This window comes from Pieris rapae, chromosome Z, assembly GCF_905147795.1.
Source record: "Pieris rapae chromosome Z, ilPieRapa1.1, whole genome shotgun sequence".
Lineage (NCBI taxonomy): Eukaryota > Metazoa > Arthropoda > Insecta > Lepidoptera > Pieridae > Pieris > Pieris rapae.
This window is the reverse complement of record NC_059534.1, coordinates 7,685,504-7,702,492: the sequence shown is the minus strand read 5'-3', so window position 1 is coordinate 7,702,492 and position 16,989 is coordinate 7,685,504. Positions and strand designations below refer to the sequence as shown.

The following is a 16,989-nucleotide window of genomic DNA, read 5'->3' as shown; positions in this document are numbered from 1 at the left end:
TTTCTTATAATAATTAAAACAAATTAAGGATCATCCATTTTGAGTTGCTGGAATTTTTGTAATACTCGCTGCCCTGGTGATAAAGTGTTCTCAAGTGCTGGGAGTTTTATTGTGAGTAATTGTGATCGATTTGAGGGTATCTCATTTTTAATTCGATGTAATATCATGGCACCTAAATCTTCTTTTGATGAAGCTCTTGTTTTGTTAAGTAATAACTTTGAATAGAGACTCCTAGGAGAATTTTCTATAGACGACGAGGACGTAATTCTTGGTAGAGGGGAAGTTATGTTAGAGCCGTGCCGGGGTGAACTAACATACGACGGTTCGCATCTAAAAATTTGGTGAGATGGCTCTAGGTGGAGACATTTTGTATCTGGTAATTGGGGTAGCGAGGTTGATGGCGACTCTTCAATAAAGGAACCGTGGTTATTATTTTCTATTTCAATTAAACCTTCTGGTTCCTGCGCCGCGAAGCTTGCTCTACTTGCTAATTGCCTTGCTTTGCGTCTTGCTCTTGCTTTTGCTATTCTAGCCGCACTCTTCGAACCCAATAAGTGTATATTTTGGTCAATATAATTACAGACAGCGTCAGCTTCTTTTTCTGGGGTAAGATGTATATCTCTGAAAAACCCATATCCATCGCGAAGATCATTGATACCTTCTGTTATGAGCCATCCTAATGTGAATACTACTAGTGAAAGCGTCGTAAATACTGCCAGAGCTGTGGTGAAATCAGGGCCCATGAAATTGTTTTCAAATTTACCAATGACACCGTATGTGATTACGTTACGAGTTCTTTCGTTTGAGTATGACCGGCAAGTATAAAATCCTCTCAGTTCTTTATTTTCCGGTAACGTAAGTCTGAGGATCCTTCCATCGTCATAAACTGTAACATTCTTGCTGCTCAATCTTTTGGAGATAGGTGTGTCCAACATTACCCAATAACTTTGAGTTTTAACAGAACTTAAAACCTTAGAATAAACGCAGGTGAGATTAAGTATGTTTGAATTACCCCACACTGTTTCATGATAAGCTCCAGAGAGACTAGCTGTGCGCGAAGATAACTGAACCGTGTTACCCATATTTCTTTCCCTATTGCAATCATGAAGGTTTAATAAAACGCCATTAACATGTATAGAAGCAATGATGCCGGAAAATCCTTGGATGTCTTCAGAAATATTGCTCTTAATATAAAAAGGTATGTCGCCAATGTAAAATTCATCCCTACATTGGATATGGTGGATGGAATTCGGTAATAAGGTAGCGTATTTATTATCGATATCACCACATATATTGTCAATTCCTGCACTAGAATCATTTATATAAGTTTGACATTTATATTTACCATCCCTCTTCTGCAATTGCCAATTATTCAAAAATATATGCAACCGTTCTCTACCATTTATAGCGGCTTCAATTACGTTTGCTGACTTCCTTTTGGATATGCTCAGATCTATCCACTGGTCGGGCTGATGCGCAGTAGAACTTAGTGATTCGGGTTTCCATTCACCGGTTTTTAATTTGATTTTTAAGCGAAAATTCTCTAATGCTAATAATATCCAATTACCAATCAAGCTATCGTATATGACTAAAATTAAACCATCGCCCGTTGCAGGGTTTAAAGTTAATTTCACTTGCCAAGCGTCTTCACTTTTATTAAAACAAGGAATGCGAATATAATAGTCGCTTTCCAGTGAAACAAAAGCTTCATCAAGATTGGCCTTGTCATATATAATATTTGAAGCCGATGTTGGAAACAGTTTTGATGCAGTTCTTGTATGTCTTTGTTTTTCAATGAACATACTTAATGGAATAAAATTAACAATAATTTCTTCCACAGCCCCATGAAATCCTTTGCCCACGCTTATAAATAATACATTTTTATCTAGTTCTGGATTACATAACACAGAATATTTCAAGGGCATTTGTGCGTCATTAATTCGCAATAAGGCTGCATCATTTGTGAATGTGACTAGAGCTGAATGCCAAACAGCGGGAGCTATAGCACTAGGTGAACAAAAGCGTGGCAATATACATTTTGAAGAACCACCGATATCCAAACATAAATGCCATTTATGCAATGTTAGATGTATGAATGGATCGTTTAATTTTCCCCGATGTACTATTGTTCCTGATGGTGACAAGGGCATAAAACGGATATAGAAGTGAAAAAAAGTGAAGTGATGCTTTGGAAAAAAATATTCTAAGGCAGAATCACCGTTGAAAAAACTCACTGTATGAGAATAAACTTCACACGGCTTTAAGTGGCACGTTCCAACTTCAGTTCGTGACCCGACGCAATTTTTACCTTTCCCAAACGGTGAGGGTCTCGTGCAGGATCTACTCCTAGAGCGTTTTCCTGCTCCACATGTTTGGGAGCACGCACCCCATGCGCTCCAACCGGACCATCCACCATCGAGATTACATTTTTTTTTCGAGCAAGTTTCCACTTGATCATATTGTCCACGACAATTTGTGTTCCAGGTGAAAAGCGAATGAGGTGTATATTTTTCAATGCATGATCTTTTTCTCCGCCTAATACCTATACCACAATTTTCTGAACACTCCGTCCAAGAGCCCCAAGGCGTCCAAGAACCAGTAGACGAATGTTCTAGATACGGTTCTTCTATAGCGCATTGGTCACCTTCACATTCTTCATATTTTAATGGGGAACCAGAACAGGTAAGGCGAGCATCTGAAGGAGGAGGGGTATCGCATTTTCTTTGTTTCCATCGCACACCCTTTCCGCAACGTGCTCCACACATAGACCAAGAGTCCCACGCACTCCACTGTCCAGTGACGGGGCATCCCAAATTACGCTTAACACAAAGCAGAGCATTCCATATCTCTTCGGCATTTAATTGCCATATGTTCTCTGTTACTAAAGCAGCTTCAATTGCTTCAAATGGACATTGAATTTTCAAACAACGGTCTGCTACAGCAGGAACTGCCTCTAATTGTCTGAGACCCGTAGATCTAGCTGGATCACCCTTCACCAATAAACGGAAATCTTTTACACTGCAATTATTAAGGTAACATGTTTCCATTTCGTAATCTGTTCCACTACATGGTAACCCATTTTTCGACGGTGGTGGATTTATGCATTCTCTTGTTCTTCTACGGTGACCAGTTTCATCGCAAGATCCTTGACAAGCTGTCCACGAGGTCCATGCAGACCATCCACCATCAACAGGGCATTCGGGGTCGGAAATTATACCTAATTCACATTCCAGCTGCCATGTAGCTAATTTGTTTTTGTCATAAGGTTTTTTACTTTCGGTTACATTTATAATACATAAAGTAAAACAGATTAATATTTTCTTTTCAAGCATAATATCAATTTGTCATCAGAAAACTTGTTTAACAGTAAGGTTTCAATCATATGTCACTGCCTAACATAAAAATTAAATTGATACTATCTAGCCATTTAGCAAAAAATAGATTGCATTTAGGTTACGTTTTTAACTTTTTCTGTAGTGCAAAAACTTTTTGGTATTTACCAAATTAATAAAAAAGCCTTCAAAAATAAAGTCATCAAAATTATTTAGCATCATAGATAGGCACCTAATAAATACGACTTTTATTTTATAAGTACGTTATTATTAAGGAAATTTGACTTGACATTCGCTTAAAACCTCTATTTTTAAGTAGGTAGGTAGCACGTTGCGAAAATAAATTAATTTGTCTATTAATTCATATAAACAAGTGTCTGTAAAGCCACAGACCATAAAACTGCATATGATTTTATTAATGTATTAATTTTAAATGTATATAAATGATCTAACTTTAAAAATGACACTTTCGGATGAGAACAAAATATAGTCGGAACGCTTCATATAGTGTGTTAGTGTGGCGAGTCTTGGTACTGTATTTTGATAGGCTGATAAATTAAAATTATTATGTTCGTATCTATATAATACAGTAAAACATAATGTATTACATACGAGTAATTCGTTAGTAAATGTAATATTACTATTATAACGGCTTTTAGCTGATATTTTCATTGTAGTTCATGTAATATAGTTTTCGGTTTTAAATAATACTCAAGACATAAGTAGGACATTTGCAAAAGGAAATAGAAAATGAATAATTGACATATTGTCAGGACAAAATTATATATTTAAATAACACTTCACGTCTCAATGATTCAGGTCATACAGAAAAGGGCTCCAGAATTCTCGCTCATTCTCATTTAAATATTTGTAGCTTTCAATGTACGTATGGCGTCATCTGGTAGAGTGTGATAGTGACTAAAGACTACAAACGCTGATTTGTTATTACGCCATCTACTGATACCTATTTAAGATTTCATGATTTGAAACTGAGATGTGAAATTCTCAAAATGTTCTTTACAATCTAGTGTGTTTATGAAAAATAAGTTCACATTCAACATATATACTGGTCCATAACTTTGTGTTTAGTTTGTATTCAGCTCTGACACCGTGAGGCTGTTGTAGAATGTAGTCATTTACCAACTAATAACATTTTCATGTAAGTCACGCGTGACAGCAATTATTACTATTACTTGACAGAGGTCGTTGTTTTAAAAAAAATGAGAATACATGACACACATTACACATTATTACTTATGTTTTGTATATATTTTGTATCATTCGGAGTATGAGTGTTAATTATAAATACAATAGAAGTTACAAAAAACAATTTATTTAATTTTAATAATACAACTTGCTAACATTAATATCACAAAAGCCTAAATTGATTTAATAATATGATGATTGAAGATATTGTTATTACTTACTGAATTTTAATATATTAAAACCCAGTTTTGTGGATGATTATAGGCAAATAGGATTGGACAATGTAATAATAATGAATATGAAGTTGAGTTGATATTTTGCGAAACTTGTAACCATTGTTGGAGCCAATCCCGCATGTTCTGATTTGACAGGTGGCTTCCGTTTAAGCCACGTATGTGACATGCATTTCTCAATGATTCAGATCCAAGTACATCCACACCACCTTCCCTTATTATTGCTTTGTCCATTTCCCATAGCAAAAACGCTCTATATTTTAGTTTTTTCCTCCTAAAAAAGGTTTTATGTGCCCCATGCATTTTGAGCAACTGTCCCTAAAAATATAAATAAAAATTAAAACAATATAAATAAGTATTTAAAACATTAAATTTTCACAATGGCAGAAAATAATTGATACACTTGTTGTCTTTCATTTCAATATTATAGACAACAATCATTATCTTAGATAGTTGTTCCAAAAATCAATATGTAGTATGTTAAGAATATATTCAAATTTTGCATACCATATGCGAGTATGACAGATCTTTTAAGCTATATGGAGACATTGTAAATAACTTTTCACAAGCTATTACTTCGTTGGCAGTTGGGTGAACGCCTGACCCTAAAAGGGCAATTATTCGTTCCCACTTTACTTTTAAATCACTCTCTGGAATACTGCCGAGTTTTTCTTGAAGGGCTCTAAATACAGCACGGTTGTGTCTTAGACGTTCTGTCAAATCTTGCATTGAAAATTCCACTCTCTGTTGTATAGACCAAAAATGAGAGCACAACAATTTTTTTGGTTTCATTAATCTGCAAGATAGGTTAAAAATAGTGTTCAGTACAGAATAAGAGAATAGCTAATAAATATGGTTTAAAAAAAACTGCTACAATGCAACTAATACCTTAGCATATGAAATACAGTGTAAACTCCATGTAACATTCCTTAATATAACAACAAACCTCCTAAAGCATCAAAATCACGGCTTTCTTGGTTTAGATTGTTCTTCATACAGTCCCTCTATACTCAATAGCATTCCAATAAGAATTGTTTTTTTATGTAATTACTAACACTGGTCAGAATTTTTATTATTATTCTACTACATGTGTTTCTACTTTCCAACAATTATTTTTGGCAACTCTTGGTAACATCAAAATATGTACAGTCCTTTTAGTGTCATTATATAGAGTTTACACTGTATATATTTATTTTTTATATTAAGATTTAAGAATTTTTATATAGAAAATACTTACGCTAATGGGAATATGATATAGTTTCCGAAAGGAACGGTAGACAATATTAAAACAGGTGCTATTTTCAACATGTCTCCCGGCATCTTTTCATAAAGTTCAATGTCTTGGCGACTCATTTTTGAAAAGCCCTGATCTCTAGTGAACTTGATTCTAAGTGTGATATATGTTTTTAAATCTCTAAGAAAATCTTTTATACCAATACTAAACACTCGGTACATCTTCATTGCTGCTGGAAATCTTACTTCCAGCACTTTAGTATAGTTTTTCACATACTGAATGTATCTAGTTATTACAAATGTTCTAAATTTTTCCTTTTCATGTTTTATAGCACTTGTATGTTTTAGTCGCTCTTGTGTCAAGAATCTGAAAACGAAAGAAGAATATGAATGTAAAATAAACCTAGAAAAATGGCTAAAAACTCAAAAATATAATGAAATACAAAACAATAAAAATCTATTTAAATCTATTCTTATAGCAAAATTACAATTAACTTATCCAATTTCTTAATGACACTGGAAGAAACTAGCTTTTAAGATACAGGCTCGGCCAAGTTTAAATGTTAGTGCTCATAGCAGTTATATTATGTATAAGGTTAACCACAGTGAATATTGTATATAGAAGGGAATGTTTGTTTTGAGTCTGATATTTAATAGTTAATATTTAATATAGTATATTGTAAACATACTTAAAGTTTAAAGATTGATAACATTGAGACAGTTTGATATTGTTGATAAGTTTTTATAATAAACCTGTTAATAGTGAAAAATACTTCATTTCAAAAATCTTTTATATTTGTAAAACATTGTAAAATGTAATAAAGATGAAGTACGCAGTCTGTTTGATTTTGCCTAGTCTTGAAACAAAACATGTTTATGACTGAGATATGAGCCTCTAATAACGTGAAATTTATAAATAGTTGTTTACATGAGTATTGATTACTCACCTGTTTGCATCGATTCCTTGGCTACACAATTTAATACAATTTGAACGGTTGTAAGATAAAAGTATTCTTGAAACTGTATTTATTCTATAGGGAGCCATCGAATTTAGTCTAGTCTAGTCCCAATTTAAATTTTAACCAACTGAAAATAATTTGTTATGAAAAGAAAATCAAGAACAGTGTACTAAAAATATTTTTACCGTCTCTGAATTCTGAAACGCACCGAAGATCGTAGACACTAGACAGTTATTTCTATTTACGTATTTTAAGATAGAAGTTTGAAGCAACATCTGTTTACACGCAAATGTCAAATGAAATATTTAATTGTCATTTCTTCAAATAAAACATCAGACATTGACATTGATAAATAACCGAAGTTCTTAACAATACAATATGTATAGAAAAATATCAATAATTCACAAAATTAAATAATATAATGGACTGAGTTAGTGATCCATTAATTTGGATTTTATTTTTGCCAGATTGTCGAATTTTCTAGAGAAAATTATAAGTACATATATTTTGCATGGTCCAAAAAAATGAATAGTTTGTACTGAAATGCGGCTAGATTGTAAATTTTATTGTTATAAAAAAAAAAACAATTTTATTACAAATAGAATTTCCTTTTTGAGTAAATTTTGTAAAAGTCAGTAATTAATTTTAAACTAAATAAATGACTACGGCGTAATGATTTTGTCATTATTCTAATTTCTTCAATGGAATAGGGAAGATTTTTAGAGCGAACCCAGTGAAACATTCTCGTTACCCCTGGATGACAAAGAGCCTCATGCAGCGAGAAAAGTTTTGCAGTATGTGTTTCTACTGCAAAGTCACAATCTTTAGAAAGAAGTTTCAAAGTATGTGTCAATATTTTCTTCAGGTCTTTGCTTCCTTGTTGCTAATATGTCTAGCAAAAATCAGATTTTTCGGATTTACGTACAGTTTTTGGAGTATTGTTATTGCATCTTCGTAGTTTGTGGCTTCGCTTATATATGTGTAGATATTTGGCGATATATGATTTATCAAAAGCTGGAATTTTATGATGTCCCATTTTTCTGGCGGAGGAACCGACTGTGCATCTGTTTCTGGAGCGGTCGGTTTCTGCACGGCAATGAAGTTTTCGAAAGTGTTACGCCAGTGTATCCAAGCCCTCGTACTAGACCTGTCTGACGGGTCGATATCAAACCTTTCAGGGCGAAGATATTTATCCATGTTGTTTTTATTTTCTATTTTAGCTTATCATTTTCACTTTCTAGCCTTTATTTGTTATCCATATATGAGGGGTATAAAAGCAAAGGCGCTTCAGTCACAAAACACTTAAACTGAGTTATTTGTTTCTTTCTGTTTTTATTCTACTTTGGAGTAAGGAATTATTATGTTAAATGGTGCAGGAGACAATATGTAACCTTGTCTCACACCTTGTTATCTTTGGGACATTTAAGAGCATTCTGACCTTATCTTAAAAATGATTGGTTCCTCAGTATTCACAATTTGGATTATGCCAACATGGTGCTCTTGAGCTCCCATTTCATCACCCATTCCCATTTTATACTCCACAGATGACGACGATTAACTATAAGTAATTCGACTGTTATATACATATAGAATCTAGCTGGCGATTTATACATTCTTAATATATATATTTCTTGTGTGCGTGTGTATGTGACTGAACTCCTCCTAAACGACTGGACCGATTTAGACGAAATTTTTTGTGTGTGTTCAAGGGGATCTGGGAATGGTTTAGATTCACAATTTTGTCCGCTGGACAATGTTTTTTTAATTAATTTTCAATTTATTAGTTGTTGTTGATTTTGGAATGTTTTACATTGGATCCGACAGACGGCGCTACCATCGCAGTGTCAAATTTTAAATAATATTCGAATTTTAATTTTAGTCTGTCCCGAAATTTAAAAAAAGTTTTGTTATCATTGTGTTATATCGTGTGTGACCATGTGCTGGATCGTTAGATATTGTCATAACATTTGAATAATAATTTTCATCAAAATGGCTTATTAAAAATTGAAATTTTGAAATTAAAGACGTGTAGACAGGACAACGTCTGTCGGATCCGCTAGTATTATATATTTATACGATTTCTTGATGACTTTAAAGAAATGCTCCTTTTCTGATGATAAGACTCATAAATGTCTCAAACAATTCTTCTACAAGATATCTTCTGATGACATTAGACTTGCGATTCAGATGTGATATTGTGATTAGTGTTACTGGGCTCTTCAGAGAAATAAAACTCCGTGCAGTTCTTTTTCCAACGGTCTGCCACTTCATCCACATTTGTGTGTAGACGTCCATCTTTGCTCACGGCACAGTACCTTCAACCTCGTGGTTTCCTTTCTTGTGGCTGGATGTGGCTTCTTCCCACTAATTTTTATCACTTCAATGGAAAGTACGTAATGATATATATATTAACTACACTGTATATAATTCTTATCCCAAAACAATTAATTCAATAGATAGTAATAAATAAGGTTGAATAAAGCGATGCGAGCGTGCGGTGTACAAATAAATACTAACTAATTACGAGATGTCCAAATTATATCTACCCGCTGCTCAATCCCTTTTTTCTTAATTGTCGGCGCATTACCGCGAGTCACCTACGGCCCGTTCTGGTACTAGTGCCTTCATAGGATAAGACACTAAGGATGGATAATATATTGAGCAATCATTAAGAAAACATGCGAATTCGGCGCAACCTCTATCTACCTATATCTATGCCGGTTTATATACCACAACGCATCAAAGTCAGTCATTGTGGTAAAGTCATCATGGTCAAAATCAGATGTAAAGTCATCCTAAGTGTTTTACACCACTCCTGGGAAGATAGTGTCGGACGACATTCCGATGGCCAGACATATTATTTGCTTCCCTTGCCTAGCAGGAAGCGTCGAGGGCTGTGCAGGACGCCTCAGGCTATTCATATCCTCAACGCATGTAGATGAGATTGACTGTTAGGTTATCTTATTTTTTTCAAATAGCAAGTCAATATCTCTAACAGTCAATCTACTAAACTAATTGTGATTCTATATTTCTGTGTTTTTTTTGCGTGTGCGTGTGTCTAAAAATTGCAAATACATTTGCAGAGTGGACGGCAGTCCTCGAAGGACTGATAAGTAAGGGTTGTCACAGAACCCAGGCAGAAAACGAGAATGTTGGAAATTGTGCGGCGTCACTAACACGACGTTCAGAAATGATGAGCTCACATGAACAGGAAGAATATTTGTTGAGTTAATCATCCAATATTAAGGTCTACATCAGTTGTTCCTCATGATCTTAGCTCATGAAATAAGTACCTAGATAGAAACTTCTTTCTTATTTAAGTCTTTTTTTCTTGAAACATTGATTGACAAGTTGAAATTCCTTAAACATGTCAAGACTTCTAATCAATCATAGAACGTAGTCATAAAAATTGTATATTATTATCACGTTACACATTACAATGAATTTTAAGGAAGTATAATAACAATATATATCACAATATGAGTTCAAGGTACGTATATTATTAATCTAAATGTGAATAAGAATGAAGCTGCCAAAAGAAACACAAAGCCAGTTCTTTTGGCGTTTGGCAAATTATTCTATATCTGGGATTCTAAGTTATTCAGTATTAGACGGCTAAATATATACGAATTAAGTGATGGAAAATATTTATAAGCGGGATGAGCCAGTCATGACAACTAACACAGAAAATATTTTATCGTTACCGTAGCCTTTTATGGCGGATAGGCTAAAAATCATTAAAGCATTTTATTTTTAAGCGACTTTTATTATTCTATTACTTACTTACTCATTCACTCACTCACTCACTCACTCACTCACTCACTCATTCACTCTGTCACACACTTACTCATGCACACAATCAGGTGTGATGATAACGGTTTAAAAAGTAAAAAATAAAAAGGAAATGAATTGGGTAAATTATTTTAAGTAATTAACTTTGTTATGGAAGAGCTGGGAACCCTAACACAGGTATATTTACTTAAAAGGGTTCCCAAATCTTACACTATGAAAAGAAAGATGTACCAACTTAAATGAATAAAGACTTATTATTATTATTATCTATTTAAACTTTAAGATATGATTTTCTATTAATTTTAATACCCGTAAAATAAATCTAGCTCGTGATTACACTACGTAATTCTTACAAAATTATTGTAAGAATTATCGTACAATAATTTTGGCATTGGTGACGTCAAGAAAATTATTACATATTAAATATAATAGCTAGACCACCAAGTATATCATGACATTTATCTATTGTTTCCAATTATTAAAATAAATGACAACAATAAACACGCCTATTGTAATATACTTAAATGAATATTTAAACGATCATAGTGCTTCAATGAATTAGAATTGCTTTAGTATATAGAGGTAACGCGACTGAATCTCTCGGCTGCATTTTCAGACTATGGGGCGATCGTCGACTTCTACGACTTTTTTAAATGTAAAGTGGGAACAAACCGTGATTCATGTGGTATCAAATTAGTTCAGAATAATTAGCATTATTATTATTATCTTGTGTAGCCAAGTCTACATTTCAAGGATCGTCATGCTCACTTAAATGTCATTGCTTGTGGCGGCGCCCATTCATCGGGTTTTCTCTCTCCCTAAAATATGGCAAGGGGCCGATGGCTGTCCATGCGTCATACTCGTGAACGGGTGCTACTAGTGGTGACTGGTCGTACTTGAATTCGTATATGCGGTGATATTTGTTGTTTCAACTTCGTATTTGCGTGTTGTTCCCAGGAGTATGTAAGTGCGTGCTCCTATTTCACCATGCCTACTGCTGATACAGGACAAATCTTTGTTTTTAATTTATTTTATTGATGACCGTGGAACATATCAGCACGTTATTATTCAGCACGTTCAGCACCACGCAGCCCAAATCCAATAACCTATCTCAATCCTTATTTGCCCATCTGAGATAGATCTCATAATCCAAATATTGATAAAAGTGTGCCAATAACCAATCGACGTTTTGTAATGTCTGTCGATACTAGCTATCCATGACAGGTCCTAGCGGTGTATGTGAAATTGACAGTCCAACTGTGCCAATATCCTATCTTAAGATTTTAACTTACAACAGTTTTTAACACAGTTTTTAAAATAATTTAATATGTTTTAAACATATATGTATATTATATATTATTTAAACGGTTTTATTAACTTTATTTGGTTTATATTGATTATCAAATATGAGTGTAAAGAGCGAAGAGTTTGCATTTCATCCGTCGCCAAAAATTGATTGTCTTCGTTTGGTTTGGTTATTGAGATGCAGATAGGAGATCCAGATAAGAGATCGATCTACGCAAAACGGACCAAATTTGAGTCTAGTTGCGGAAAATGAGTCCACCTACCTAGAAGATCGATCGACTGTCACGGTCTTAACTCAGACTGAAATCAATTGTGGAAAAATATTAAAATAAGGTTAGGTAAACTTGAGCTGATGAGTAAAAACGATGTATGTCAGTATATTGTATATTACTTATTTTATTGACAATACATATAAAAAGCTGCACAGTGTTATCGATACAAGAGAACATATTTTTATCGATATATACACGCATTAATTAATTTGTATTTACTTGTAGTTGAAGACAATTTTTTACGATTTTTTTTTTTTATAGAACAGGGGGCAAACGGGCAGGAGGCTCACCTGATGTTAAGTGATTATGATATTTTTAAAGTATTTAAAGTTTCTATATTCTTGGAGCAGTTATGACTATAAATATCCAAAATCATTCAAAATATTTAAAGAAACTTTGCTGCCTAGGGATTCAACACGACTGTGAGTGCCGGCATGTGGCACCACGATGTATATACAGTTTTTAGATCATCGATTTTGACTATAAGAATATCAAAAATGTTCTTATTTTTATGATTTTATGATTATTGATATTAATATTTGTATGCCTATTTAAATGTTACTTGTTTGTAAATGTTAATTGTAAGGTATTTTGTTTAAAGAAAACACTTTTTACGGATTATAGTTATGTACTATTGTATTTAAATTAAAAATTATTTTTAAATAATTATAAAAAAAACTATTCAATTTCAATTCAAATGTGTTTAATGATTCGATTCAGTGTAACAATGAATAGTTTACCAATAAAGCGTATACTTATAAGTTTAAATACAATAATACATAACTAAAATCCGTAATATAGTGTTTTCTTTAAATGTGTAAAAGCTATGTTAGTAAAAGACAATACTAGGTATTTTGTTCTTAAATTACTAAAGGTCAATAGGAATATAAGGTGTTGGTTAACTAAATAAATAAAGCATTGTTACAGTGATAACATGCGCTGCTGTTCGAAATGTAAAGAGTCTTGTAATAATGAATTCAAGCAAATTGTGAATCTTAAGAGCTCTGGACTCGTAATTTATTCGGAAAAATCGGTGAGATTTCAATTAATATATTAAGGGATATGTATTGAAAATATTTTTTATTTTTATTTTTTATATTCAACAGACAAAAAACATAAGATACAAAAACATAACTAGTATTGTTTTACACAACAACGGTCACAAGGAATTGAAAAAATTTAATTATGTTGCCGAACTCTGTAAGTCAATCATGTCTTTAAATTTGACGATAACGCTTTTAATCCCTATTAATTTTAATATTTTATCCGATATACGTTGGACAAAAAAATTAAATAAATTTCCCCAGGTCAATACAAAACAAAATGTTACCAATGTCAAAAGGTAATACAACGTGTTCGTGATCTGTTAGACAATATAGATATTATAAGAAAAAATGAAGTATTGGCTATATGCGATCATTGTAAGCGATCTAATCTAAAATTTAAGTGTAGGCGATGTGAATACATGTTGGAGAGATTTATATCATGTAGAGTGCACCAAACTGAAAGTCTCAGAGATGAATACGCGGCTTGGCGGCAAACTGTGAAAAATACTCTAATGACAATTATTGATGTACAAAACACTTGTCCACATAGGGTTTGCTTTGTTCGAAATTCAGATACGGAACTTAAGAAACTTATCAATTTACTGAAAGTGCCATCGCCAAGGATCCAACCTCGCGTAGATACGTTTCCTTCCAGGAAGATTGCACTGCCACTTCCCGTGGACGACGAAACCAAAAACGTTTTATTGGAAATGATAAATGAAATAAGCTTAGATAAAGTGTCAAACAAAGAGTCTGCATCATTTTTAAGTACGTGTATGTGTAGATATTTTAACGAACGAAAAAATGAACGCATGCATACTAAAGTATCCCTGGAGCTACCAGTTATTAAAGATGGACGAGAATTACCAGTTATTAAAGATGGACGAGAAGGAAACGAGAAGGAAAATTCTCAAATGAATGACTTATTTATGCTAGGAGCTTCAGGAATGTTAGATGGTGACGTGGATAAAAATAATCTCATTAATCAAAATGCCTTAAAAGGTTTTAAAAAGGTTTCAGGTCGTGGAAATAATGGAAGATCATTTGAAAAAAGCGATGGTAAAAAAAAACAAGACGGTGAATTGACGTAAGTTCCTTATATTTAAAATAAGTTAAAATTAGTATGTAATATAATAAATACAATTTAATTATATTATTTTAGTGACGAAGACAAAGCAAATACCGGAAAGTCACCGGGGAAAACAAAAGAAAGAAAATATAAACTTGATCCAGAATATGAACTTATGTTGCAATTAATAAAAATCCACAAAGAAGAAGCAAAATTGAAAGCAGGAAAAACTAAATCTACTCTACGTATTTTGAAAAATATGCCTAAGATTGATCCTCTTCCCGAATTGCCTGTGTGTCTACCTAAACCTCGGAGATCTGATGCTCATTTACTAACCGCAGGAAGTACTTTAGTGTGTACGCCTCGTGATAGTCTACCGCGTGTTATGATACGTGGCACACGAATGGTATCTCGAGATCAGCAAATGAAAACAAAAACCCCTACTACATTGGAACCTATACTCTTTAAAAATCAAATTCAATGTGTTACCCCAGTTGAACCATCATCTAAAACTTCAACAATGTCATCTTCATCAAAAAGTATAATGGAAGAGATGCCTAAAAGTTGTTTTGTTAGTACATAATAGTTACTACGAAATAATGTATTATGTTTTATGTAACATTTCTTTTGTTACTTAACATAAAAAATAGGTCTTCATAAATCCTTTTCATTCCAAATTGTTTTTAGGTTGGTAAGGGAATAACAAAATACGCACTTTCAAAGAAAGAATTTATTGATAAAGGATGGACTATGTTGCCAACCACGAAAACTATGAGAAGGGTTTCTAGATTTTTTAAAGTAGATAAGGATCAGTTATCTAGATTGCCATATGATCATTTATTATTTTTCTCGGTTTATCGTACACCATTGTATCCTATTAGATATTAATACTTCACCGATTAAGCTAAAGAAACGCACAATCTCGTCCGTAATATCTGCCACAAACGTAATGTCTAATTTTATCGATAAGGCAACAAGTGTAAGCAATATATTAGCCTCTTCATTTTACTTAATAGTCGATTTTACAGCTTATAAGAAATATAGTATAGTACAGTAAGAAAGTAACTAAGCCATATTTTATTATTGATTTATCTACACAACTTTATGGTATTGATCAAACCTAGTCTGTGTAACTACAAAAATGTAATATTTAACGTCCGAATTCACTCTCAGTATCGTGGTATACGCAACAAAATTATATATTTTGTACTCTCATCAGATGAACATATATAAAATGGAGCCAACAAATCCTCATTTCGATTGGTTTAAGACTCATGCACATAAAAGGGCTCTGTTCTATGATACGACGGAAATTTTAGCAGAAATAAATGAAAATGGCTGTGGTGGTAAATGGTTTTACAAAAATGGTTCTGTGGCACTCCATTTTTGTCACGGTAAGGTATATTACATACAGGTGCTTTCGGGGTCGTGTATAATGACGATGAATTCTCGTCCAATAGAAACTTAATCACGTATGGCTGATATTTATTTACTTTTTAACATTGCGATACATAGACATAACGATTTACATTGAGCATTAATTAAGTATAGATATAAAATAAAGTATCTCAATTTTACCAAATCAATTTTTTACAGGTCGTCATGATAAGTATAGGTATATTATTTATGACTTAAACGAAGACGAATATGCGGACATAAAGAATATAAGAAGGCCAGTGACTATTTTGGCTTGTTTTGATTATTTGGGAAACGGTGTTGTGTATGATCAGTCCGGAAAGGCCAGGTACAAAATTAAAACAAAAAGTCGATTAGCTTTTGAACAAAAACTCAAATTTATTCATTTTAGGATAAAATACAATCAATCCGAAGGAATTGTTATTGATAGTAAAATTGGCGCTCCAAGTAAATGGAAATGGCATTCGCTAAACGATCCCCCTGTTTTACAAAATGTTTACATGGACAACAAGATAGCAGATGATACACTTTTACAAAACTTAATTATACCTGATGATATAAAGGTTTTTAATATAGACAATTACTCTAAAGAAATCGATGAAGACATGTTGGCGATTGAGTTTGAAAACTTTGTAAAAGGCAAAGCTAAGAAAATTATGCAAAAAATGACATCATATAAAATACGTATGAAGGCTGTAAAAATTAATGAATTTTTTTCCTTGAGGATCATGGATCAAGAGAATATTTATATTCTTTTTAGAAATGGGCATATTTGTTTAAAGTTGAACATAGGCATGCACTTAAAGAGCAATGAAATAATTGATACTATAACAATTGATGTTGCAGAAGTTTTAACGCCATATGATGATGTACCAGATACAAAGAGCCTTTCCGATATTCATGATGTACTCCGCTGCATGCAAAACTTTAGTAAATCAAGACATTGATAAGAAAAATATTACACATACCGTGTTCATCGATTTTTTTTTACTTTTTATTTTAGAATTTAGTTGTCTGTTGAAGGATACACTTTACACTGATTTATGTACCATTAATCATTCACGATTTTTTTGATTAATTCTTGTATTATTAGGATTAAAAGATCAAAAGATTTTCAAGAATTTTG

At 32.9% G+C, this 16,989-nt stretch overlaps 3 protein-coding genes across 4 annotated transcripts; 1 reads left to right on the top strand and 2 right to left on the bottom strand.

Moving 5' to 3' along the window:
- Positions 1–23: 23 nt before the first annotated feature.
- On the bottom strand, positions 24–3,332 carry LOC111000505. Its single transcript, XM_022269963.2, has one exon. The coding sequence runs from the start codon at positions 3,330–3,332 to the stop codon at positions 24–26; it is 3,309 nt and encodes a 1,102-aa protein (XP_022125655.2).
- Positions 3,333–4,645: 1,313 nt separating this feature from the next.
- On the bottom strand, positions 4,646–7,217 carry LOC111000928 (LETM1 domain-containing protein 1). Of its 2 annotated transcripts, none has more exons than XM_045634252.1 (5): positions 7,172–7,217; positions 6,952–7,090; positions 6,009–6,371; positions 5,279–5,567; positions 4,646–5,089 (listed from the first exon to the last, which is right to left on the bottom strand). In XM_045634252.1, exons 2-5 carry the CDS (start codon positions 7,047–7,049, stop codon positions 4,766–4,768), a joined length of 1,074 nt encoding a protein of 357 aa, XP_045490208.1. In that variant the 5' UTR covers positions 7,050–7,090; positions 7,172–7,217; the 3' UTR covers positions 4,646–4,765. The 2 variants fall into 2 exon arrangements, with proteins under 2 accessions (XP_045490208.1, XP_022126228.1); XM_022270536.2 differs by having other exon boundaries at positions 7,149–7,215.
- Positions 7,218–13,517: 6,300 nt separating this feature from the next.
- LOC111000497 lies at positions 13,518–16,902 on the top strand. The gene is made up of 7 exons (XM_022269952.2): positions 13,518–13,536; positions 13,640–14,465; positions 14,541–15,018; positions 15,135–15,227; positions 15,667–15,841; positions 16,044–16,191; positions 16,255–16,902. Exons 1-7 carry the CDS (start codon positions 13,518–13,520, stop codon positions 16,808–16,810), a joined length of 2,295 nt encoding a protein of 764 aa, XP_022125644.2. The 3' UTR covers positions 16,811–16,902.
- The last annotated feature ends 87 nt before the right edge of the window (positions 16,903–16,989 follow it).

What these genes read in the sequence shown, in the direction of transcription:
- LOC111000505 (XM_022269963.2), bottom strand. Translation starts at nt 3,332, where the DNA reads ATGCTTGAAAAGAAAATATTAATCTGTTTTACTTTATGTATTATAAAT.
- LOC111000928 (XM_045634252.1), bottom strand. Translation starts at nt 7,049, where the DNA reads ATGGCTCCCTATAGAATAAATACAGTTTCAAGAATACTTTTATCTTAC. An exon ending in CAAGGAATCGATGCAAACAG is followed by an intron (nt 6,372 to 6,951) that starts GTGAGTAATCAA and finishes TTTCGTTTTCAG; the next exon opens with ATTCTTGACACAAGAGCGAC. An exon ending in TATATCATATTCCCATTAGC is followed by an intron (nt 5,568 to 6,008) that starts GTAAGTATTTTC and finishes CCTATCTTGCAG; the next exon opens with ATTAATGAAACCAAAAAAAT.
- LOC111000497 (XM_022269952.2), top strand. An exon ending in AGATGCCTAAAAGTTGTTTT is followed by an intron (nt 15,019 to 15,134) that starts GTTAGTACATAA and finishes AATTGTTTTTAG; the next exon opens with GTTGGTAAGGGAATAACAAA. An exon ending in CCACGAAAACTATGAGAAGG is followed by an intron (nt 15,228 to 15,666) that starts GTTTCTAGATTT and finishes TACTCTCATCAG; the next exon opens with ATGAACATATATAAAATGGA.